Source organism: Trachypithecus francoisi, unplaced genomic scaffold (assembly GCF_009764315.1).
Source record: "Trachypithecus francoisi isolate TF-2019V2 unplaced genomic scaffold, Tfra_2.0 Lachesis_group5, whole genome shotgun sequence".
In the NCBI taxonomy this organism is placed as follows: domain Eukaryota; kingdom Metazoa; phylum Chordata; class Mammalia; order Primates; family Cercopithecidae; genus Trachypithecus; species Trachypithecus francoisi.
Genome location: NW_022681470.1, coordinates 62,639,976 through 62,664,411, shown reverse-complemented (window position 1 = coordinate 62,664,411; position 24,436 = coordinate 62,639,976). Strand labels below are relative to the sequence as shown.

General features: G+C 39.1%; 1 protein-coding gene and 1 long non-coding RNA gene across 3 annotated transcripts in view; one reads left to right on the top strand and one right to left on the bottom strand.

The window, feature by feature from the left end:
* The window catches only part of NUCKS1 (nuclear casein kinase and cyclin dependent kinase substrate 1), a 34,182-nt gene extending 20,691 nt beyond the window's left edge, over nt 1-13,491 (top strand). Inside the window, exons 2-7 of one of the 2 annotated variants that reach the window (XM_033199276.1) lie at nt 211-260; nt 2,001-2,106; nt 6,410-6,465; nt 9,838-9,990; nt 11,108-11,257; nt 12,293-13,491. In XM_033199276.1, the coding sequence (XP_033055167.1) occupies nt 211-260; nt 2,001-2,106; nt 6,410-6,465; nt 9,838-9,990; nt 11,108-11,257; nt 12,293-12,492 (715 nt within the window). In that variant the 3' untranslated portion in view covers nt 12,493-13,491. The remainder of the gene's footprint in view (nt 1-210; nt 261-2,000; nt 2,107-6,409; nt 6,466-9,837; nt 9,991-11,107; nt 11,258-12,292) is intronic. The other variant, XM_033199277.1, reaches the window with a different exon arrangement.
* LOC117076147 lies at nt 12,638-16,357 on the bottom strand. Its single transcript, XR_004434256.1, has 2 exons — nt 15,993-16,357; nt 12,638-15,678 (listed from the first exon to the last, which is right to left on the bottom strand). It is a non-coding gene; the product is annotated as an uncharacterized LOC117076147 (long non-coding RNA).
* Between the last annotated feature and the right edge of the window lie 8,079 nt (nt 16,358-24,436).

The following is a 24,436-nucleotide window of genomic DNA, read 5'->3' as shown; positions in this document are numbered from 1 at the left end:
CAGGCTCATTTCGAACTCCCGACCTCAGGTGATTCGCCCACCTTGGCCTCCCAAAGTGCTGGGATTACAGGTGTGAGCCACCATGCCCGGCAATTAAATAGTTTCCAAAGAGCTACTTCAGTTCTGTTTATGAAAGAGAAATGTGTGTTCTGATGTCTTAGAAAAATCCTACAGTTTTATGATTTTAATTGGAGTCTCTTCTTTCTACAGAAATAGGAAGGTTGTTGATTACTCACAGTTTCAGGAATCTGATGATGCAGGTAAGTTTTATGGTTTCAACAAATTGTAAGTTGGACCAGTGGAGGTTACCAGCTTATATACTTTTATTATGCTTTTGGAATAAGTTTTACTTTTTTATTTTAGAGTATTTACCGAAACTATGTCATGATCTGTGTCAACCAAAGCAAAAGTTGAACTTACATGGATTTTAACTTTTCCATGGTAAATCATTTATAATAAACACTAAACAATTTTTTTCTTATTTGGTTTTGGAGTCCAAAGTTTAAATGTCCAGTAATTCTGATATAGTGTTCATTACTTAAAATATCTCCTGCTGTCAGCCAGGCACCATGGCTCACGCCTGTAATTCCAGCACTTTGGGAGGCCAAGGTGGGTGGACTAGTTGAGGTCAGGAGTTCCAGACCATCCTGGCCAACATGGTGAAACCCCATCTCTGCTAAAAATACAGAAATTAGCCGGGAGTGGTGGCATGTGCCTGTAATCCCAGCTACTCTGGAGGCTGAAGCAGGAGAATCGCTTGAACTCAGGAGGCAGAGGTTGCAGTGAGAGGAGATGGCACACTGCACTCAGGCCTGGGCAACAGAGAGACCCTGTCTGAAAAAAAAAAAAAAATATTCTACAAGCCAGGCACAGTGACTCACGCCTATAATCCCAGCACTTTGCAGGGGGGAAAAAAGCTCCTGCTGTTATTACAATAAAACTTGTGCCTTGTATTATGTTTTTACATAATAAAGCAACTGAGAGTCTGTTTTGTGAAACAGCTTTGATTTGTGAACTAATTCATCACAGAATGAGTGTTGTAACTAAGCCTTAGCCGTAAGAGGTTTTTTCAGAGTTGTCTCCTTAATCTCACTACTTTCCAGATATGTTTACTATTCTTTTTTCTTTCTTCTTATTCTAACTTTTATTTATAAAGATAATATGTGCCCTTTGGGAAGACTTAGAAAATACTGAAAGATACAAAGAAGAGTAAAAAAAGTAATGTGTAGCACTAATATTTATTAAATACTTGCTACATGTCAGGAATTGTTTCAAATATTTGTATTTCATATTTACTTAGAATAATCTTGTTAATATGTGATATACTATTATTTTTATTTTGAGTATTTTATGTTATTAAAAGGTATTTGGAAAATTCCTATCAATGGTTATATAATATCCCATAATGGAATTTATAATGTTTCTGACCACTTAATAATTGCTGATGCTCCGGACTACTTCCAGCATCTCGCCATCGTGTGTGTGTGAGTGTGAATGGTGCAGTGAACAGTTTTGGAAATAATTTCCTTTTAAGGTAGAGTCATTTTTGTTAGTTTTATAGGGCTTTTGAAATTGGAAATACTTTCTTCAAATGCAAGATTATGTTGTATTTAATACTTTAGTTTAAAAGTAATTTGCTTATTAATAGTAATTGTGTTTACTTCCTGAAATGTTGGTAATATAACCATATTACGATAATTTTCAAATAAGTGTGAACGTGTTGAAATCAAAAGGGGAGGGTATAAAATGATAAGAGAGGCTTAGCTAAAAATAGATGAAATATATATCATAAGGACTAGAGGGTAATATGCAAAAATGAAGTTAAGGTGATAGGACTGGGTTTGGAAATAATTTAGTGTTTTAAAACTGAAAGAAACTATTTGGGAAATCCTGCTCCTCTCACCATTTAAACAGCATGAGAGATAATTATGTCAGTAAATATAGTGGTGATTTTAACATGCAAAAATCATAGTTAATTAAGTTTGAAAAACACTGTTTAGATGAAGATTATGGAAGAGATTCGGGCCCTCCCACTAAGAAAATTCGATCATCTCCCCGAGAAGCTAAAAATAAGAGGCGATCTGGAAAGAATTCACAGGAAGATAGGTAAGAGGCATTGTTTTTCTGTTCCCGCTTACATTGTCACCACTCTGAGAGGAGAGTAGTCTCTGATCTCTAAATTGTTGGAATCTCATATACTTTTGAAAAGTACTTATTATCCACTTAATATTTTGCATATTTCATATTATCTCAGGCTGTGCTTGAGTATGTAATTTGTTATCTAAGGTTGATATTGACACTTTCATTGTAGTGATAACAAAAAATAAGTGATATATCCCGTTCAGTCACAAATCACTGGCACAATTATAACTAAAGCTTGTAGAATCTTTTTTTTTTTTTTTTTCTTTTGAGACGGAGTCTCGCTCTGTCGCCCAGGCTGGAGTGCAGTGGCCGGATCTCAGCTCACTGCAAGCTCTGCCTCCCGGGTTTTACGCCATTCTCCTGCCTCAGCCTCCCGTGTAGCTGGGACTACAGGTGCCCGCCACGTCGCCCGGCTAGTTTTTTGTATTTTTTAGTAGAGACGGAGTTTCACCATGTTAGCCAGTATGGTCTCGATCTCCTGACCTCGTGATCCGCCCGTCTCGGCCTCCCAAAGTGCTGGGATTACAGGCTTGAGCCACTGCGCCCGGCCAGCTTGGAGAATCTTAAGTTGTATAGCCTGCTGCATTTTGCTGTCTCATAATCAATTCTCCTTTGTTTAAATAATTTAACCATTTTGGAGAGTTTCTTTTCCCTTTGTTTTACAAATGAGTTGTGATTTTAACTATGATTTTGCCTCATAAGACCAGGATATTAGGAGGACACGGTGGCTCATGCTTGTAATCCCAGGACTTTGAAAGGCCTAGGTAGCAGGATCACTTGAGGCCAGGAGTTTGAGTTTGAGACTAGCCTGGGCAATATAAGGAGACCACGTCTCTACACAAAAATATAAAATTTGTCTGGGAATGGTGGCATTTGCCTGTAGCCCCAGCTACTCAGGAGTCTGAGGCAGGAGGATCCTTTGAGCCCAGGAGTTCAAGGCTGCAGTGAGCTATGATTGTACCACTGCACTCCAGCCCAGGTGACAGAGCCAAGACTGTCTTGGGGGAAAAAAAAAAAACCAGGATATTGTAATTTCTGCCCTCTTAGTAAAGGTATACACACACACACACTCGGTATAACGTAACTTTAAGACCTTCTTGGTGATAATGGTGATTATAGTGATGATGATGGCTACTGTTTATTATGTGACAATCTCTATTATGTGTTTTACATACACTATCATTTAATTCTCACAACATCTCTATTTGGGTAAATATTAACTTAGAGGGGTTCTGTGATTTAACCAAAGTTATCCAGCAAATGGACAAACAGGTTTTGAAACCATGTCTGTTGGACTCCAAAGTACATTTTTTAACCATTAGAGCTCTATACCGCTTCCAAATAATACTATTACAAATGAGCAGTTCAAATAAATGAAATATTTCTCACTAGTTCTCCTAAGAATCTTGGAGCACCAAAATCATTATTAAATTCATATATTTACTTAGTAGTTTTATTTATGTTGACAACCTCTAATTTTTTTTTTTGCTGGAACTTTTCAGAAATGTGCTTTTAAGGAAAAATAATACAGAATTATACGGTTGGGAAACAAGCCATCTAGAGCTTCTTGGTATATGTCTAACATAGTTGTTGTTTGTTTTTAATAGAGATGGGCTCTGGCCATGTTGCCCAGGCTGGTCTCAAACTCCTGGGCTCAAGCGATGCTCCCATCTCAGCGTCCCAAAGTGCAGGGATTACAAGTGTGAGCCACCATGCCTAGCCTAAAACAGTTTTTTGTTTGTTTGTGTTTTGAGACAGTCTCACTCTGTCACCCAGGCTGGAGTGCAGTGGTATGGTCTCGGCTCACTGCAACCTCCGCCTCCTGGGTTCAAGTGATTCTCCTGCCTCAGCCTCCCAAGTAGCTGGGATTACAGGCGTCTGCCACCACACCCAGCTAGTTTTTGTATTTTTAGTAGAGACGAGGTTTCACAGTGTTGGCCAGGCTGGTCTTGAACTCCTGACCTCATGATCTGCCCACCTCAGCCTCCCAAAGTGCTGGATTCCAGGCATGAGCCACCCCACCTGGCCAAACAGTTTTATATGTCAGCCCAACTCAGAACTATTTTTCATTATGTTCATTATCTTATTTCTCCTAGGAAAGACCTGCTTTGTGGCATGTTATAATGTCTCATTTACATAATTAACTTCTAGTTTACAGTTTTTCTTGTTGCAGTCATTTGATTTTATTATTCTAAGTGCTGGAAGGATTGAAATAAATACAGGTTTTATTCCTATCTGTATGCCTTGTGTATTTATTCTCAGACCAGTGCTCTGTTGATTTTTCTGTTTTCAAAGTTCAGCCTTCACTTAACTTTGCTGTAGTGGTGCTCAAAGATTAATGCAGTCTATAAACTCAATAAAAGAGGTAGAAAAAATAATATAATTCATCATTGTGTTAGAATTATGAATTTGGTGCTTATTTTGCATAAAAAACATTTATACAGAACAGTCACAGATTTCAGAATTATAAAGTGTCTTGGATTCAAGTTGCTTAGTAAAAGAATATGTGGCCGGACGCGGTGGCTCAAGCCTGTAATCCCAGCACTTTGGGAGGCCGAGACGGGCGGATCACGAGGTCAGGAGATTGAGACCATCCTGGCTAACACGGTGAAACCCCGTCTCTACTAAAAAATACAAAAAACTAGCCGGGCGAGGTGGCGGGCGCCTGTAGTCCCAGCTACTCGGGAGGCTGAGGCAGGAGAATGGCGGGAACCCGGGAGGCAGAGCTTGCAGTGAGCTGAGATCCGGCCACTGCACTCCAGCCCCGGCAACAGAGTGAGACTCCGTCTCAAAAAAAAAAAAAAAAAAGAATATGTTTGGTCATTCTCTTTGCTTAGGAATCATGGATTCAGTATTTTCTCATTTGAGTGTGGTCTAGATTATGGGGAATACCAAAAGTGATTTATAAGACCTGCTATTTGAGAAAGGAAAACTTTGAAGGCAGTTTTTATGTGCGAGTTTTTGGTTTTTGTTCTTCAGAATTTTGCATGGAATCATAAAATTGTAGCATTGAAGAATACCAAGTGATTTGCCTAAGATCATACAACTAACTAATGACAAAGAGATAGACTACTAGGGGCTGGGTATGGTGGCTCACGCTTATAATCCCAGCACTTTGGGAGGCCAGGACAGGTGGATCACTTGAGCTCAGGAGTTCGACACCAGCCTGGGCAACATGGTGAAACCCCATCTCTATTTTTAAAAATATGTAAATTAACAAAGAGAGATAGGATACTAGAATCCAGATTCTGGAGTTAAGACTTATGAAGACATAATGTGTTGGTTGTGACTAAAAATTGTTTTTAAAAACTTCCCATTGAGCTTTGAAGCTCCTTAACATCTTATTTTACTTTGCAGAGTGATTTTGAGCTCACTTTTGTTTTCTCCATGGTACCACCAGGCAGGACTATATGTTGATATTTCTGATGCAAAGAAATATTGGAAGGAAATACTAATAGGGGATGATAATTCAATCAATTTATTTTCCATTTTGTTTTAGGTAAATTTTTAGCATATTGTAAGTTAGATAACTGAACTACAATTCCTGTTTTTTGTTTTTTTGGTTTTTTTTTGAGATGGAGTCTCGCTCTGTTGCCCAGGCTGGAGTGCAATGGTGTGATCTCAGCTCACTGCAACCTCCACCTTCCGAGTTCAAGTGATTCTCCTCCCTCAGCCTCCTGAGTAGCTGAGATTACAACCATGTACCACCACACCCAGCTAATACTTGTATTTTTAGTAGAGACAAGGTTTCACCATGTTGCCCAGGCTGGTCTTGAACTCCTGGCCTCAAGCGATCTGCCTACCTCAGCCACCCAAACTGCTGAGATTACAGGCATGAGCCACCACGCCCGGACTACAATTCCTTTTAATAATTTTAGATATTTTAGCAGTTTTTCACATGTATAGTTAGTGATCTTTTAGTATTTTACTATTTTATACTCTGCCTCTATTCAAGAATATTTTTCTTATTAAATATTCTTGTGAACCAAGCTTTGTCCGTAGGTGAAAAAATTCCAGCCTGTGTTGAGACACCTTCTTTTTTTCCTTTGAGTCTTTGGAAGCAGTATTTTGTAACGTAGATAAAATTGTGCTTATTCACCAGCATCCCTGTAAAGTAAGGAAATAAAGTACTCCTTAGCATTTGTTTGAACATTTTATATAGAAGAGGTATTTTTCACTTCTTGTCAAGTCAGAAATCAGAGATCTGTGTTCACTTAGACTTTGAGCTAAGACTTACATGCATTTGCTTTTTTGCCTCCCTTTATAGTGAGGACTCAGAAGACAAAGATGTGAAGACCAAGAAGGATGATTCTCACTCAGCAGGTAGTAAACTATTTTAAATGTAAGAGGTATAATTCTATTTATATATTATTTTATTAGATGTTTTAATAAGCGATTTGTATGCCAGATACTGTTGCAAATCTGGGATTACAAAGACGTTTCCATCTTCAAAGAGCTCCTAATGATTCTCAGTCCTGGTGGCTTATTACAGTCATCTATGAATCTTTTTAAAAATGCATATTCTGGGTCCTGTCCCAAAATTTCCGATTAAATAGATCTCAGGATGTTGGGGCTTGGTTTTCTTTAAGTATCTACACATTATTATGCATGGTCAATATTAGAAATCATTTACATAAACAAAAGACATCAAACTAAATAGAATAATATATAAATATAAAACTTGGTAAAATAGAGGCATTAAAAAGGGGGAGTGGTGGACTCTGGGTGGAAAAGCAAATGAAAGTTTCATTCCACTGTTTTTAGTGGAGACATAGTCTTTTGAAACAATAGCCATAGAGAAAGCTTTTTTTGTAAAAATTTTAACTTAAAAGAATTAATATGAATTAATGGGGAGTTTCCATGGCCAAATAAAATGTTCAGTCCTGATGATTCTACTTGCTGTTGGTATTTATTTTTAAATTTAATCTTGTAAGAATTGAGATTTTTAATCCATATTACTTCCAGCCATGTTCCTTCCAATGTAAGTTTTGACTTACATTCCCTTGCTGTTGTCTCCCTGGATCTCCCTTTAAATGAGACTGCTGTTTAGCTAATACAAAGGGGAGAGACAAAGTTCGGCTAAATTCACTCTGCTTAGCTGTTTTGCTTTCCCGTCTGTTCAAGTATGCTATCTGGCTACCTAAGTTGAAAAGAAACTGTATTAATCAATTTTGCATTATCTGGTGATCCTGTGATAATACAGTACATGCTTTCACTCATCTGCCTTGTAAATCCTAATTTGAATCTCTTACACTTGCTAGTTTATTGAGCACTTCTGGATAAATAACTCTGTACTAGTATTAAGCTGAGCTTCTACCAAGTGGGTTTAGTTTTGGGTCTGCCATGTCAGCTTTATTTTGTTTGTCTCTGGATGAGATTTTTAAAAGTGAAAGAGATGACTTGAACACTGACCATGGCAAGGCTCATAGGACTAGAAGTGTTTTCCAAAGAGTGACCACTTAACCTTGACAGAATAAGGGAGCCTAAAACTTCAGGAGAAGGGCTGTAGGTAGAGACTAATGCAAATATGGTTTACTCTAGAGGCAATAGGCTGGCAGCCTACCCTTTAACCAAATTTATTCACAAACACAACTGTGTGTTAAAAAAGTTTTTTTTAGGCTGAGCATGGTGACTCATGCCCGCCATCCCAGCACTTTGGGAGGCCAAGGCAGGTGGATCACCTGAGGTCAAGGGTTCAAGACCAGCCTGACCAACATGGCAAAACTCTTGTCTCTATCAAAAATACAAAAATATGGCTGAGCCCAGTGGCTCATATCTGTAATCCCAGCACCTTGGGAGGCCAAGGCCTGTGGGTCACCTGAGGTCAGGAGTTCGAGACCAGCCTGGCCAACATGGCAAAACTCCTCCTATACTAAAAATTTTAAAAATTAGCCAGGCGTGGTGGCGGGTGCCTGTAATCCCAGTTACTCAGGAGGCTGAGGCAGGGGAATCACTTGAACCTGGGAGGCAGAGGTTACAGTGAGCCAAGATCCCGCCATTGTACTCCAGCCTAAGCAAGAAGAGTGAAACTCCATCTTAAAAAACAAACAAACAAACAACAATAACAGCAAGAAATTAGCCAGGCATGGCAGCAAGTGCCTGTAGTCCCAGCTACTCGGGAGGCTGAGACAGGAGAATAGCTTGAACCCAGGAGGCACAGGCTGCAGTGAGCCAAGATTGTGCCACTGCACTCCAATCTGGGCGACAGAGTGAGACTCCAAATTTAAAAATATATATATTTTTAATTAATAGACTCTAAGAATATGTGAAAGTAAATTTTTTATAGGCTTCTCCAAACATCTTTCACTAATTGATCTAAATATGTATTTTAAAGATTTTCCAGCCAGGCACAGTAGCTCACGCCTGTAATCCTAGCTCTTTGGGAGGCCAAGGAGCGTGGATTACCTGAGGTCAGGAGTTTGAGACCAGCCTGACCAACATGGTGAAACCCCGTCTCTACTAAAAATACAAAATCAGCCGAGCATGGTGGCACGCACCTGTAATCCCAGTTACTCGGAAGGCTGAGGCAGTAGAATCGCTTGAACTCAGGAGGTGGAGATTGCGGTGAGGCGAGATTGCGCCATTGCACTCCAGCCCGGGTAACAAGAGCAAAACTCTGTCTCAAAAAAAAAGAAGATTTTCCTCAGTCCCCTCTAAACTGAAATGGTCACAAGCCATTCATTATAAAGGATAACAGTTTGACATTATTTTAGGGTTTTCATGTTTTATGTCTTAGAATAAAGATTATTGGAAGACATTCTTTCCCTCTCATACTATGTTAAGATATTTTTCTAACTTTAGCTTTTAAAAACAGTGAACATAGATTTGAATGTAATTGAGAATTTTAGAGCAAAGCAATGATGTAACTTTAAAGTATAGGAGTTATGTGTTCACGCTTTAATTCAGCTTAGCTACTGCTTAAAATTACATGTCTTTGTTACTTTATATGTAATAGTGGGTACATAGTCTTGTCCAAGCTCATTCTTTGTGAATTTAGGTCCTCCTTTATACATTTTGTAGAATTTTTTTTTAATTTTTATTTTATGTTCTGGGATACATGTGCAGGATGTGCAGGTTTGTTACATAGGTAAATGTGTGCAATGGTGATTTGCTGCACCCATCAACCCATCAATGGTGATTTGCTGCACCCATCAACCCATCACCTAGGTATTAAGCCCAGCATGCAGTAGCTATTTTTTAGTGCTCTCCCTCTCCATCCCCCTACCCTGCCCCCTCCCTCGCCACAGGCTCCAGTGTGTGTTGTTCCCCTCCCTGTGTCCATGTGTTCTCATTGTTCAGCTCTCACTTATAAGTGAGAACATGCAGTGTTTGGTCTTTTGTGCCTGCATTAGTTTGCTGAGGATGATGGCCTCCAGCTCCATCCATGTCCCTGCAAAGGACATGATCTCCTTCCCTTTTTATGACTGCATAGTATTCCATGGTGTGTATGTACCACATTTTATTTATCTGGTCTATCATTGATGGGCATTTGAGTTGATTCCATCATTTTGCAGAAATGTTGAAGGATAGAATTTTCCCTTTTACAATGAAATAAAGCTGCAGATTATATCCTATATTGGCCACTATGTTGGCTTTTTCAGTCAGTTACATTTTCGTCAATTATTAATCTTTTGCACGATCTTGTCAAATACAAAATTCTTTAATCATTATGTCATGGTAATTCTGATATTGCAGAGGATAGTGAAGACGAAAAAGAAGATCATAAAAATGTGCGCCAGCAACGGCAGGCAGCGTCTAAAGCAGCTTCTAAACAGAGGGAGATGCTCATGGAAGATGTGGGCAGTGAGGAAGAACAAGAAGAGGAGGATGAGGCACCGTTCCAAGAGAGTATGTGAAGTTGTTTTGTGTACTTTGGTCATTTGGTCATAATTGTAGTTTGTGACCTTGGTTACTTTGGCATTTTCTAGGATGCTAAATGTTATAACCAGTCCCTTAAATTGGATAGATACTCCCTGTTAAAAGAGATGACTGTGTTGGTTCCTGTTAATATTTTAAAGGTTCAGAGATTCTCACGATTGCCCACCATTTGTAATGGTTGCACTCTTTATTTAATGATGTTTGTGTTCAAACACTGAATGAACAGTTGCTTAAGTAACAGTCACATTAGGCACTGTGATAGAGATTTGTATTTTGCCCTGGTGAAGGAGGTTGTAGACCTCTTTTCACAGAAAAAAAAATGTTCATAACAAAAGTTAGGTGTTTCACAGGTTAGTCATATTAGTTCATTCTTTTTTTTTTTTTTTCTTTTGAGACAGAGTCTCGCTCTGTCGCCCAGGCTGGAGTGCAGTGGTGCTATCTTGGCTCACTGCAAGCTCCGCCTCCCAGGTTCACACCATTCTCCTGCTTCAGCCTCCCGAGTAGCTGGGACTACAGGTGCCCGCCACCACGCTGGCTAATTTTTTTGTATTTTTAGTAGAGAGGGATTTCATTGTGGTCTCCTGACCTCATGATCCGCCCGCCTCGGCCTCCCAAAGTGCTTGGACTACAGGCGTGAGCCACGGCGCCCAGCCCAGATTAGTTAATTCTGTGTATTTTTGTTTCATGTTTGGTTTTCTTGTTTCACTTATTCATAATTGGACCAAAAAGGCCCTGTTGGTTCAGTTTTGTTTCCCTGGTCTCAACCAGTACTACATGAAAGTGATGGAACTACCAAAAGTTATTTGATAGTTTCAGTTTTGATTCAGATTAGCTCTTACTCTTCCTGTTTTCAGTCTACTTTTCAAACACATCACTCATGTAACTCTCTCATGTAAGGTGCATGCAAAATCCATTTGACAACTGAGGCCAGTGATGACTCCAGTCAAATTGGTGCTACAGCTCCAAATAGAATCCAAGGGTGTTTGACTCCCATCCCATCCTCTAGTCATTCTTAGTACTCTCTTCGTTTTTCACTTGGAAGGATACGTACATTAAGTTAGACGTTGAAATTCTTCTTTCTTCTCAGAAGATTCCGGCAGCGATGAAGATTTCCTAATGGAAGATGATGATGATAGTGACTATGGCAGTTCAAAAAAGAAAAACAAAAAGATGGTTAAGAAGTCCAAACCTGAAAGAAAAGAAAAGAAAATGCCCAAACCCAGGCTAAAGGCTACAGGTAAGTTCTGCAGAAGTGAAATTAAATGAACTGCTTTAAAAATTTTGAGAAACATTATTTTCAACACAGAAATTCTTCATTAGGATTTGGCATTGACCTGATGTTTAGCAGGAATACAAGAAATCTAAAAGGGTCTTGTATTCTGCAACTGGAAGTATCTCTTATTAATAAAGACACTAGCCTGTTTAAGAGTCTAGTGGGCTTAGCCATGTTCTTCAACTATTGCCAGTACTTGAGCGAGATTTCAGAGAATAATCTATTTGTTTCAGACACAGTTGTAGAAATGCTATATCATCATACCTGTTACTGCTCTTTTTTCCTCACTGGTATCACAGTCTCAGCAGCCAGCAAAGACTTAATTATGAAAATGCACAAACCTAGAGTAATACATTTAAGTTCCATGTTCTGAACTCTACCCCATCCTCTGTGCTATCAGAATAAAACCACACTTGATAACATGAGTTAATTTTTTTCTGCGCCCTAATGGGTTCTCCTAGTTGGAACTAATTTGTTAACTAAATCAGAAATCAATTTGCTTTTTGTGTAGGTGGTTTTATTCTGTTAGGTAGAACTAGTCATTGTTAAACTTCTGTTTATCACTTCCTACTGTTAAGAATGATGGAACTATCAAGCGTTATTTGATAGCTTTAGTTTCTGATCAGATTAATATTTTCCTTCCCTCTTTTTGACCTGCTTTTTATAAACAACTTTTAGCATAAACAACTGTTAGTTTACCAAGGAATTAAGGATGTTGTGCACGTGCTTCTTCATTACAGGTATTACTGTTAACATCATAGAGTGTTGGTAAAAACTGATGGGAAATACTGCAACATAGTATAGTAACTTATGAACAGTTTAGAAATTGAGCTAGATTTACTTAGGGATATATGCGCTCCCTTGTGCCCACCTTGATTTTTAGTAAGTTGTGTATTGTCTTTATAGATTTTATTCTTACAGATTGTTTTATTTTGTAGCTGACTTGTATTAAAGACATTTTTTTCTCTTCCCTTCCCCAAATTATTTTTTTATTTTCAGTGACGCCAAGTCCAGTGAAAGGCAAAGGGAAAGTGGGTCGCCCCACAGCTTCAAAGGCATCAAAGGAAAAGACTCCTTCTCCCAAAGAAGAAGATGAGGAACCAGAAAGCCCGCCAGAAAAGAAAACATCTACAAGCCCCCCACCCGAGAAATCTGGGGATGAAGGGTCTGAAGATGAAGCCCCGTCTGGGGAGGATTAGAAGTGATGATGGTCTGGGGAGAGATTTTATTAAAAAAAAAGAAAAAAAAAAAAGAAAAAAGAGGGAGGAAAAAAAAAGAACCTACTTAAGATAGAACATGGTTTTGGCTATGGCTTGACTCATGGGCTTTCAGTGCTTTTTTCCATTTGTTGAAAGTAACATTTCTCTCTCTCTCTCTTTTTTTTTTTTTTTTAAAGCAAACCATTGTATGTTTAAGTGTTTAAGTCACCTTTTTGTCTATTGGTCTCTTTGCCAGCCCTCCCCTTTCCCAATGAAAGCCATGTCAAATTAATCACTGGATTGACTGCTTCATCTTTTTGTTTTGAATGAAAGGTGTACCACAGTTGTAAAGCAATAAGATTTGAGATGAACATTATTGAAACTTTGCTTTTTGCTAAAAAATAGCAAGTTGAATAGTAATCAAAAAACATAGATTTTAGTTCAAAATGATTGCTCCTTTCTCTACCTGGACTTTTAAAAAATCAATTGTCATCTAATAGAGTTTATTTGTCTATAGACACAGGTATCAATATCTATAAAAAATCATGACCTTAAACTTCCACTGATGAGGCAGGTAGGAGATAAAGATGAATTCTGAACTGTTACTAAAAGTACTCATTTTTTTACCTTGTGGGGAGGGTGGGCAATGGGGTTACCTGACTTTATTTGAGGGTGTGGGCTTTCTTTTTTATTTCATCACTTGTTATCTCAAAGAGACTTGGAGCCAGTGATCCTTTTATCCTGCTACAGTCTTTAGGGAGCTAAATAAATAAATAAATAAATAAGCAAGGGCCGCCAAAACTGAAATCACTCTTGATTTCATATTTCCTTCTCTAAATATATATGTATCCTGTTTTTTGGATAAAATTTTACCAAGAAGCAAAAAAAAAAAAAAAATACTCTAGAATTTAATCGACAAGATCAGTCTACACGTCACAGTGGATTTCTTTTCAAACTGACAATGGGTTTTAAGCAAATAAAGTTCCAGTTAATGTGAAACTCAGTCACAAAGAGTTGAGATTTTTCCTTTATGAGATAGAATTGACATTCTTTTATGCTATAAATGTGCATTCAGGTCCCATTAACCATGTTCTGCTTTTATTTGGGGCTAGAACATTTTCTTTTTCATACCCCGATCTTCCCATTTCTTCATAGAAATGTGATAAGAAGTACATCCCTGTGATCTTGCTGCTTCGTAGGGCACCACTGCACACTGTGCCCTGAGTGCCAACCACCTCTGCTATAGGACACTATTTTCCTGGCCCTATTCTTCACTTACTTCCCATCCTGTCCTTGACTAGGAATATGTTAAATGCTGCTCCCATACAATTCAGTTAGCTCTTGTCTTTTTAGTTGGTCCAACCCCTGCTTTACTGCTTATGCTGCTTAAAGCGGAGGGTCTAGAGAAACCAGGCATTTTAGCAGGCCTGTGTGCAGTTGATAACAGACTTTTTGCATGCCTTATAAAAGCAGTCAGGAGATAGCTCCATAGGTTTGATCCTTCACATCTCATACCAGGCGCTAATGGGAACAAGGTTTAAAGGGTCCTGGTATGCTAATAAATTGAAAAATTAGTGAAATTTAACTTCTGCCTTTTTTTTCCTGCCTTTTAATCTAGATTTGCTTCCTCAATATCCTGCTTTGTGGTTTACTAGGAACATGCTTACTCTGATTTTTTTTTAAAAAACACACAGTGGCAGAGTCATTTTGCTGTTGCACTGTGTGTTAAAGAATGAATAAGGAGTTTTCAGTACATGGCCAAAAATACAGGACTTGAACATAAATAGCAGTTGGATCATTCTCTTTCATGATGGTTAAATTCAGAGTTGTGAACTTTGTAATGAGGGTGTTAAAGATTAATCTATTTGCCTAAATGGGTTTGTTCAGGTATCCATTTTTAACAAAGAGGTTTGTGTTCATATAGTAAAAGACCGATCAGTGTTTCCACCATGCACTTCTATTTTTTAGGAGTTTATAATTTTAAGTCTTACATTCCTAGTAACATGTGGGCTTTTCTTAGGTTATGTTTCGTGAAGATTCGGGGGGAGGGCGCTTTGAAAACTTCAGCCTCAATTGTTTGTGTAACAGTCTGTTTAATATATTAATCTGCACTAACATCTCTGTGATATATGCACATATTTTAGAGGTAATCATGTCTTCTAGGTTACTTGTGTGCATTTGATTGTGCTTCTTGTTTAGAGTCCCTTTTAAAATTAATTCATTAGATTGAAAAATGTACTCTATATTTCTGATAGACTGGACAGAAGGATCTGTGTCCCCAAGTGAGACAGGCTCTGAATAACCTTTGTTTTCTCCACTTTTTATTGATGATTTGAAACACTTTAAAAGTCTTCCCCTCAAATCATGCATGCAAATAGGAGGACAGTGGTGGTGACTCAACTGGATACAGGTGCTCAATAGTCAGGCTTGATAGTGATGTCAGAATGCATTACAAGCTGTAAGCGGATACTGACTGGCCATTGGCACCACCCTTGACTAACCTTCCTCTTTTTCTCTAGTGTGCCTATGGTGAAATGGCAATAGCATTCACTGTCGTATTTTGCAGTGCTCAGGAAGTGGGACGTTAACTTTGAAGGTGCTTGTTTGTATTAGCTCTGCTAGGTTTACCTCTACAACATAGATTTCAGCAGCTATGCTGACTGACACTACATTCTAGTTCTTAAGATTTTTTTTCCAGATCCCCCCTTCCCCAGCTAGACATACGTAGCATGCTTACACCTTATTCAATCTTCTGTAACCTGCTGCTGCTTTTCGTCCTCCTCACCTCAGATCGGAATCAATAGAGTGGGCCCAGAGGATACATTTTAATTCCAGTAATGGTAGGTAGATTTGTCCTGCTTTCTAAAACATCTCCCCATTTCATATTTTCACTCCATGTTGATTCCATAAGGGAAAATTAAAGGGTGTTTCCTCCTGTAGGGAGGTAATGTAATGAGTGTGGACATCTTTTAATCTTGAGGAATAGTAGTTGATTTCCCTTGAAGGAACTTACATACTGTTTTCACAATAACCTGTTTGCCCCAGTTCAATCCTCAGTTTAATACTTAATTTGGTACTGGCTCAAATAGCATTTTCTTATAGATAACAAATCAAGAGTGAAATTTGAGGTTATACACCAGTAAAGTTTTTAACACTTGTGAATATGGTCAGCTAGACTAAACTTGACTTTTTTTTTTTTTTTTTTTTTTTTTTTTTGAGGCGGAGTCTCGCTCTGTCGCCCAGACTGGAGTGCAGTGGCGCAATCTTGGCTCACTGCAAGCTCCGCCTCCCGGGTTCACGCCATTCTCCTGCCTCAGCCTCCCAAGTAGCTGGGACTACAGGCGCCCGCCACCTCGCCCGGCTAGTTTTTTGTATTTTTAGTAGAGACGGGGTTTCACCATGTTAGCCAGGATGGTCTCGATCTCCTGACCTCGTGATCCGCCCGTCTCGGCCTCCCAAAGTGCTGGGATTACAGGCTTGAGCCACCGCGCCCGGCCGACTTTTTTTTTTTTAATGGTGTTTTTATCTGTGAACATTCAAATAAGTGGATTTTCAAGTACTGGTTGGGGAAGGGAATCGTGCTTTTCTTTAAACTTTTACGAGATGCTTTGAGTGTTAGGCAAAAGCAGAAATAAATATCAGGAGCAACAGGGAAAGCTTTATAAAAGATCATGGTGGCCATTGTTGCAGCTTTGAAGAATGAGTGTTGAACAGATCTTTGCCTGCATCATTGGTAGCTGCACTGAAAAGAAAAAACTTTCACCTTAAGAATTTGAAAGGGAAGAAACCTGGGCTCTGGTCTTCATGGCATTTAGACTGAGATACTTAAACAGAACAGAAGTAATATGCATTTCCTGCCACAGGATAGGGAAAATGTAACAAGCTGGTTGCTCTTGAGGTTAGAAAATTGTCTTTTTCTCTGTGGATGAAGCTGGATTTACTTGAAAATGGAGAGTTGGTTTACTATAGCCAAGTTTCAGTTGCAACCAGTTTTCCCTTTGAGATAAATTCGATACAAATTATTCTTTTTGAATCCTGAATTTGTAAATTATACTTTTCTTTTTTTTTTTTTTTTTTTCAAATTCACAGAATTCACAGTGGTGCTGACTGTGTAATAACCACTATTGGGAAAAATCCCGTAAACCTGCCTGTTGCCATGCCAATGGAGTGACTGAACTGGTGACATCTGTTTGAGCATGCTTTGTGTGGCTGGTAGAATGCCACCGTTGTGCATACACTTTGTACATCAGGGGTGAAGGGAGGGTTTTCTAGATTATTGGGGGAGGGTAAAATTGGGATTTTTTGTTGTTCCTTTTTTGATGGGGTGTGGGGGTATAGTACTCAGCTTATGCCCTAAAATAACATGTATAAAAACTCCTGAAGTATTGTGTGGGTGTGTATGTGTGAGTGTGTGTTTGTATACGTCTGGCAATTAAAGCTTTGTCTTCTGGAACTTAGTGAATTCTTTTCTCTTTTTCCTCCAGAAGTATTTGTTACAAGATTTGTAAATAAGAGCTCTACTTAGTTTGTTTACCATGAACATGTTGCAGCAAACCTTATGCATCTAATTCCTACAAGGTTAAAGAAAGACTTTTAGACTTGCCAGGTTAAGCAACAGCCAAGTTCTCAGTAATTGTTTGCCTTGATTTATCTTTTAGACTTCATTTTGCCAGCTCTAAAACTCCCAGTTGCTTGATTTTAGTCCTTAATCTTTTATGTTCTGAGCAGGAAGGGTAAAAGACAGGAACCTGCTTCACTGTATTAACTAGTCCATGGGCTGAGACCGGGGCATCTCTTTTCTTCATACTGCAATGTTGCTGGATACATGATCAGATACCAGAGGGTTGGGCATTCTTGCAATACCTTAACAGTGCTGAAATCTGCAGCATGGTACTAAGGAAGTTAAAGTTTGAATGTAACCACTTTATTTAAAGGGTTTTTTTCTTTAATTTAAATGAAATGAGGTTGAAGTGAACATGATTTTGTTGACCATGTTCGTGAATTATAGATGCAACATGCATTGGTAGAATCGTGTGATGGTCTTTTGTGATCCTTAATTTTTACATATCCCAGTCTCTGTATGTATCTGCATAGACAAAGAAAAAACAAACTCCTGCTTTGCTTTTATTGAAGGGTTTCCAGGACTGCGTGTCTGCTCCTGAGCTCTGTTTTAAGTATGTGTATCCTTTGCTTGTATTTTGTATTAAAAAAATAAGAAAAAGAACCCTTTATTGTTGAGCATGTTGGCATAGTCCCCTTTTTTTTTTCTCTTTTTGGGACATATGAAGCAAGTTATTCTTTTTCTGTATCTTTTCTTTTGTAAACTTTTTTTTTGTTTTGTTTAAAAATGGCTTTATAAAAGGGCTTTTATAACCCAGATGTGTGCTCTGTGTACTTCTTGTAATACTTTAAAGTAAACACACTAACTTACACAGCTTTGATAATCAGCTCCCAGTCCAGCCTGACTTTGGGGGAACTTATTTCCCTAATAAATTATTTAGAAACTTTAACAGTGACCATCCCTGTTGTTGGTAAAAGATAAGCATGTCTTGGTTCAAAAGTCAATACCTCAGGATGGAATCAAGAAGCAGTGGACTTACCAGTTTCTGATTGATTAAGGGAGCACTGGACTGGGTGCATAAGGATTCTTAATTAGCGTTTTTTCTTATGTTTACATTCAAGGTTATGAAGTGTTGTGGAAAGCGAAGTTTAACAATCATATATAATAAAAGATAATGTTTATACTCAAAAACACACTTGGATTCAATTCCAAATACCCATAAGAACTACACTGAATTTTGAATTAAAGATTACTCCTTAGGTGGAGAATGTGGTACAAGATCCCTCTTTAGAACTGGGCTGATACTGTAGCTATTAGGGCTTTTTTCTTTTCAACTTTTCCTCTTGTTTACATACTTGCCTTGTCAGCTAAATGCTATAATTTAAATGCAAATTTGGCTTTGAAATTAAATGCTTTTTGCATCCTGTTATCCATCAGTGACTAGCTAACTTTACTTTTTTTTTTTTTTTTTTTTGAGACGGAGTCTTGTTCTTGTCGCCCAGGCTGGAGTGCAATGGCATGATCTCAGCTCACTGCAACCTCCGCCTCCCAGGTTCAAACGATTCTTCTGCCTCAGCCTCCCGAGTATCTGAGATTACAGGCGCCCACCACCACACCCGGCTAATTCTTGTATTTTTAGTAGAGATGGGATTTCACCATGTTGGCCAGGCTGGTCTCTAATTCCTGGCCTCCCAAAGTGCTGGGATTGCAGATGTGAGCCACTGCACCTGGCCTTATTTTTCATTTTTTATATTTTTTTGAAATGGAGTCTCTCTCTGTCACCCAGGCTAGAGTGCAATGGCGCAATCTCAGCTCACTGCAAACTCCACCTCCCAGGTTCAAGCAATTTTCCTGCCTCAGCCTCCCAAGTAGCTGGGATTACAGGCATATACCACCACACCTGGCTAATTTTTGTACTTTTAGTAGAGACGGGGTTTCACTATGTTCGCCAGGCTGCTCTCGAACTCCTGACCTCAAGTGATCTGCCCACCTCGGCCTCCCAAAGTTCTAGGATTATAGGCGTTAGCCACCCCTCCCAGTCATTTTTTTCTTTTTTAGAGATATGAGAGTCTTGCTATGTTGTCTGGGCTGGTCTCAAATTCCTGGGCTCAAGGTATCCTCCTGCTTCAGCTTCCCTAGTAGCTCAGATTATGAGTAGCTGAGATTACAGGTGCAAGCACCCTACCCACATACATTTATTTCTTAATATAATGAGTTGTCTGAGGTTAAAGTTGACTTTGGATGAACATTAACCATCTACTTTTCCTCATAATCCTTAGGTATTTTATGGATGACATAGACAATTTTATGTTTCAGGACAGTGCTGAAGAAATGCAGTCTGATTTAAAGGATTTCAAAAATCAACAAGTGGATAAACAGATAAAGAGAGGTAAAACACAACTTGGAGCTACCTAGACTCCTGTCCACGAACACTGGTATAGAGTACTACAGTGTAGTTGTGCAACACATATTACATTTAATTTTTCCAACAGTGTGAGATCAGCAAGTGTTTGTTCTTCCAATATTGTAAAAAATAATCTGGTTCGGTTTGAGGTTTGATGTGGCACCTCATGTAGCTAGTAATGTCGTACAACAAGGGTTTGAATCAGTTCTGTGTGCTTTAAGTTATCACAGTTGTTCGTTCTAAAGCCAGCTCCATTTGGTATAAATGGGTCCGTTAAACCTTCTTCCTGGTATTGAGCTTTTGAGCATTTTGCTGTTCTCTCACATCTCCCAGTAACAGTGATACTTGAACCAGTGCAATGAGTTCCATCAAAGATTTAATGGGAAAAATCGGAAACCATTGAGTAAGGAGATTTCTCATTGAATATTTCAGTTTGCTTGAAAATCCTGGTAACCCCTAGATACAAAACCTCAAATTATTTAAAAGCTTTTGTTTTCTGATTATGTCTCATGATAGTGACTTGAGGAAAATGTTCATCATATTGACTATATAGCAGTTACAGTCTGCCAGTAGAGGGCAGTGTTTGTCCTCCATAGATAGTGGAATGCTTGCTCTTCCCATCTCATTTTTAGGTACTATGGGCTAGGCTTAGGACATTTTTAGATACTGTTGGCTAGGCTCAGTTGATACTCTGCAAGTGTATCAACACCTTGCCACTTACTTGGGTTATCGAAGCTCTGTGATCAGTGTACCCAGTTAACAACCTAGTGTATGTAGCAGCAATCTTTTCTGAATTTTAAATAGGAAATAGAATTTCTTGATTCACGCACATCTGTCCTCTTGTGTTCTTCCGTCTTTACATCTCCTAAGCCTATGTGGATAACATCCCAAAATAAAAGTGCACACTGAAATTTCAAAATGCAGCTGTGAACTCTTTGCCCTATTTTGAAACAGGTGTTGTCTTTTGAAATTGCCTATCAGCTCAAAAGCCTTGTTTCTTGCACAAGCAGCACTGATATGTGTTCACACACAACAAATACTCAGATTTGTTTTCAAGGTAATGTGGTAGTTTGTGTTCCTTTATCTTGATGGCATGCTTCTCTTTTCCTCCATTATCTTAATAGAATAGATAGGTACTCATTTTGACATGCTCCGGCTGGGTCGCCACCACGAGAAATCAGTGTTACTCATGGGTGTGTCTGCTGGTTCAATAAAGCCCTGCACAAATATTGTGAAATAAATGCTGTGTTAATTCTGGGGTCAGGGAGTAAGAGGGTACAGCCAGAGTTCCCATCCTAATAAAGCAAATAATTACTTTAAAATATGATAACAAAATGTTGGAAATAATTGTTTGCCTTGATTTAGCAGTAAGCTGGCACCCAGAAGGGATTTGTTTAAAAATCTAACGTTAAGGAATAGGTTGATCAAGGAAGAGTACACATATATATTATTATTGGTAATGTTTTAGCTATTAAGTTGAATACACAAACCTTTTATTAGAATGTGTAAGACTACCTCCTTGGCTGATGTACAATGCAATGTGTCTAATAGTTACACTTTTTCCATCTTGGGTAGAAACACAAATACATAGTCTATATGTAGTCAGAGCTCTCCTGATTATAAGAGATTGGGTAGATGGGTAAAGTAAGGCTCTGAAGGAGATAGAAAGTCACTGATCCAAGAAAAATGATGGCCTAAATTTGAGGATATGATAACTACCAATTTGGTAACCCTACGTGGTTAGATATCCGGTAAGAAGTGTCTCATCTATAATGAACTGAACATATGTAGTAATATAATTAACCAAAAATAAGGTGCAATGGCTCACACCTGTAATCCCAACATTTTCAGAAGCTGAGGCAGGAGGATCGCTTGAGGCCAGGAGTTCAGACCAGCCTGGAAAACAGTGAGATCCCATCTCTACAAAAACAAAATAAACAAATTAGCTGGGTATAGTGGCATGCACCTGTAATCCCAGCTACTGGGGAGGCTTAGGAGGAAGAATCACCTGAACCCAGGAGCTCAAGGCTGCAGTGAGCTATGATCGCACCACTGCACTCCAGCCTGGGTGACAGAATGAGACCCTGTCTCTTAAAAGATTAACAAAATAATAATTAAGAAAAAATAGATTGTGAAACACTGGTGTTTACTAAAAAGTGTGTAGACGGTGACCCACACTAGATCCTCATTTTGTGGCTATAAATTGGGTCTCTTGTAGTTTACTAATTCAGCCTAGAGGTATACAAATACTACACACTTTAAAAATAATCGTTTTACTTCTGAGGTAGTTAGGAATAATGATATAGCAAAGCTCTTTTATAAGGCATTAAATGTCTTTAGGAACCAAAGACTCAAAGGACGTTCTGTTTAGACCTAGGAACATAACCTGGGGCTCCAGTAACCTGACTTCAAATCTAATGCATGCCACATCTCAGTTACAAACCCCAAGCTCCCCCTGTTTTGTCTTTTCCTCCTGCCTCTGACCTAATTTTCCCCATCTTTCTTTTCCTTCTTGAGTGTGTGTATGTGTGCGTGCGCGCGTGCGTGCGCACGTGTGTGTGCGTGTAGATGAACAATTAGTTTCCATGGGGTTAGTGTTGTTGATGCAAAAATATTGTTTATACATGAACTAGGTAGCCCTAGAGGTGGATGGGGAACCAGCTGTTTGGTAGACAGCCACACAGTTGGCTTGAGTACAAGATAAATAGCATTCCTAAGCTCTATTGTAGGGAATGCTGGTATGACTTGAAGTACACAGGATATACACAGTATCTAATTCAAAAGAGTGGTTTTTGTGCTAGACTTTATAAAATGGACCAGTGCTGGGCCATTGGCAAAGCAAGTCAGTCCTTTTATCACCTTGCTTTCCCTCTTTCTCTTGCCATGCACTTAAGGGAAGCAGTAAGACTTCTAATATTTGGCTCTTGGGCTACTCTTCTCTAGAAGTCAACACCATTGCGCAGTCACTGAGAAGCAGATGGCTCTCTCTCTGGAAGAGCTAAGTCTAAGTAAGGACACACTAATAATGCCAGACAGTGGAAACAGGAGTTCTTAGAGCACGTGTTGCGTCCACAGGTCACCTCTGAATTAGCCAGCAGTATTTATTGGCAATGAAAATGATGGTGACTATATTCCAACCAAAAACTGGGACCTGTGCTACAGTGAAGAGTTCTTTCATACTCCTCAACAGGAAAAACAGTTTAAGATATAGTTTGGTCTCATAATATTGGCATGTCTGGATATTTCTAAGGTTTAAGGAACTGAAGCAGGCAATGTTGAACACTGGAGTATTCCAGGTAATGCATGTGAATAGTATGAAAAGTACAACAGGTGTTCCACAACAGAGTGCAGAACAGCACATAGTGCTAACTATAGCATGAGTAGTCATTTGTTTTATCTGAACTGATGACCTGCTTTGGAGAAGCTATGTGGCTGGCTGCAGATGAAGTCAGATCAGTCGACAGGGTGATCTTGGGCAAGTCAACTTACCCGCCTACCTCCCACTCTGCTCGCTGCTTCTTTTTATATAATGAGGATTATAAGGGACTGATTCTCCTCTGCTTCAAAGGGACATTATGGGGCCAGGCACTGTGGCTCATGCCTGTAATTGCAGCACTTTGGGAGAGTAAGGTGGGCAGACCACCTGAGATCAGGAGTTCGAGACCAGCCTGGCCAAGATGGTGAAACCCTGTCTCTACTAAAAATACAAAAAAGCTGGGCATGATGGCAGGCGCCTGTAATCCCAACTACTCGGGAGGCCGAGGCATGAGAATTGCTTGAACCTAGGAGGTGGAATTTGCAGTGAGCCAAGATTGAGCCATTGCACTCCAGCCTGGGTGACAGAGCAAGACTCCGTCTAAAAAAAAAAAAGAAAGAAAGAAAGAAAAACAAAGGGACATTATGAGAATGAGTAAGGCCATAGGTACTCACTGCCTGGAACACAGGCTGTCTATGCACATGTGTTGCTGTTGGCATTGTAGACCAACTAGCCTCAAACAAAAGCAGCGATATACCTCCAGGCAAGGTTTATGGGGGCTGAAAACCTCATTCCTACAGAACTGAAATCCTTTTAGCTTTGTCTGTGAAGTATAAATGAGTTATTTATTAGTAAGAACACTCTTGCAGAAAGGTAAACTTGAACCAACTCACAGTATAGGATGGTTTTAGAGGGGAGGGAAGAGTGACAGGAACTTCCAAGTCACCTGCACTAGTAAAAGTTTTGTTTTGTTTTGTTTCTTCCCAGTGTGCATACACAGAATTATTGATTGGATCTTGAATGCTTCTTTAGCTTCTCATAGGAAAAAAAGCATTTTATCCAATGGTTTCAAACTGTATTTCTAGTTATGGGATATATATTACAAGTGAGAGAACATTCATTTTGGACTGGAAACCTGATTAGAAATACTTGTCAATAGCATATTTTCAGTCTACGAAATCATCCTATTTTTGTGTCCTTGATCTTTCAAGTTCAATACCAGAAAGGAAGCCACAAAACTTATAGGAGCCACGATTGGGGGACAGAACCCTGGGGCTCAGCTGGGCTGTTTTACTGATGAAATGTGACATCCTGTGTTCTCACAATACTGAAGCCTCACTAGAATGTTTTTTGTGGATGGCCCCTATCATGACACCCTTACATAGACTGATAACATTTTGGCAATGGAACCCCAGGGACAAGCTATAAGATAGACACCGCCCTCATCCCCTGCAAATTCTCTTCAATCTCTGGGGAAGACCTAATTTCAACATAGTGAGGAGGCCTTTTTTAAATGTTTGATTTATGTAAGTTGAGTAAGAGACTGTATAAATACTGAAATTTTGGTCAGGAGCCTGTTATCTTGTAATACCCACTTCCTCCAGATTGCTAAGATCATCATGTGTGCTTCTTGGATAGATAAGATAACTTTCACAAGTCTGAAGTTCCTCTTGTCTTGTTATCTTGCTGAAGGAGATAGAACTAGTCATTTAGCTTTGGTAAA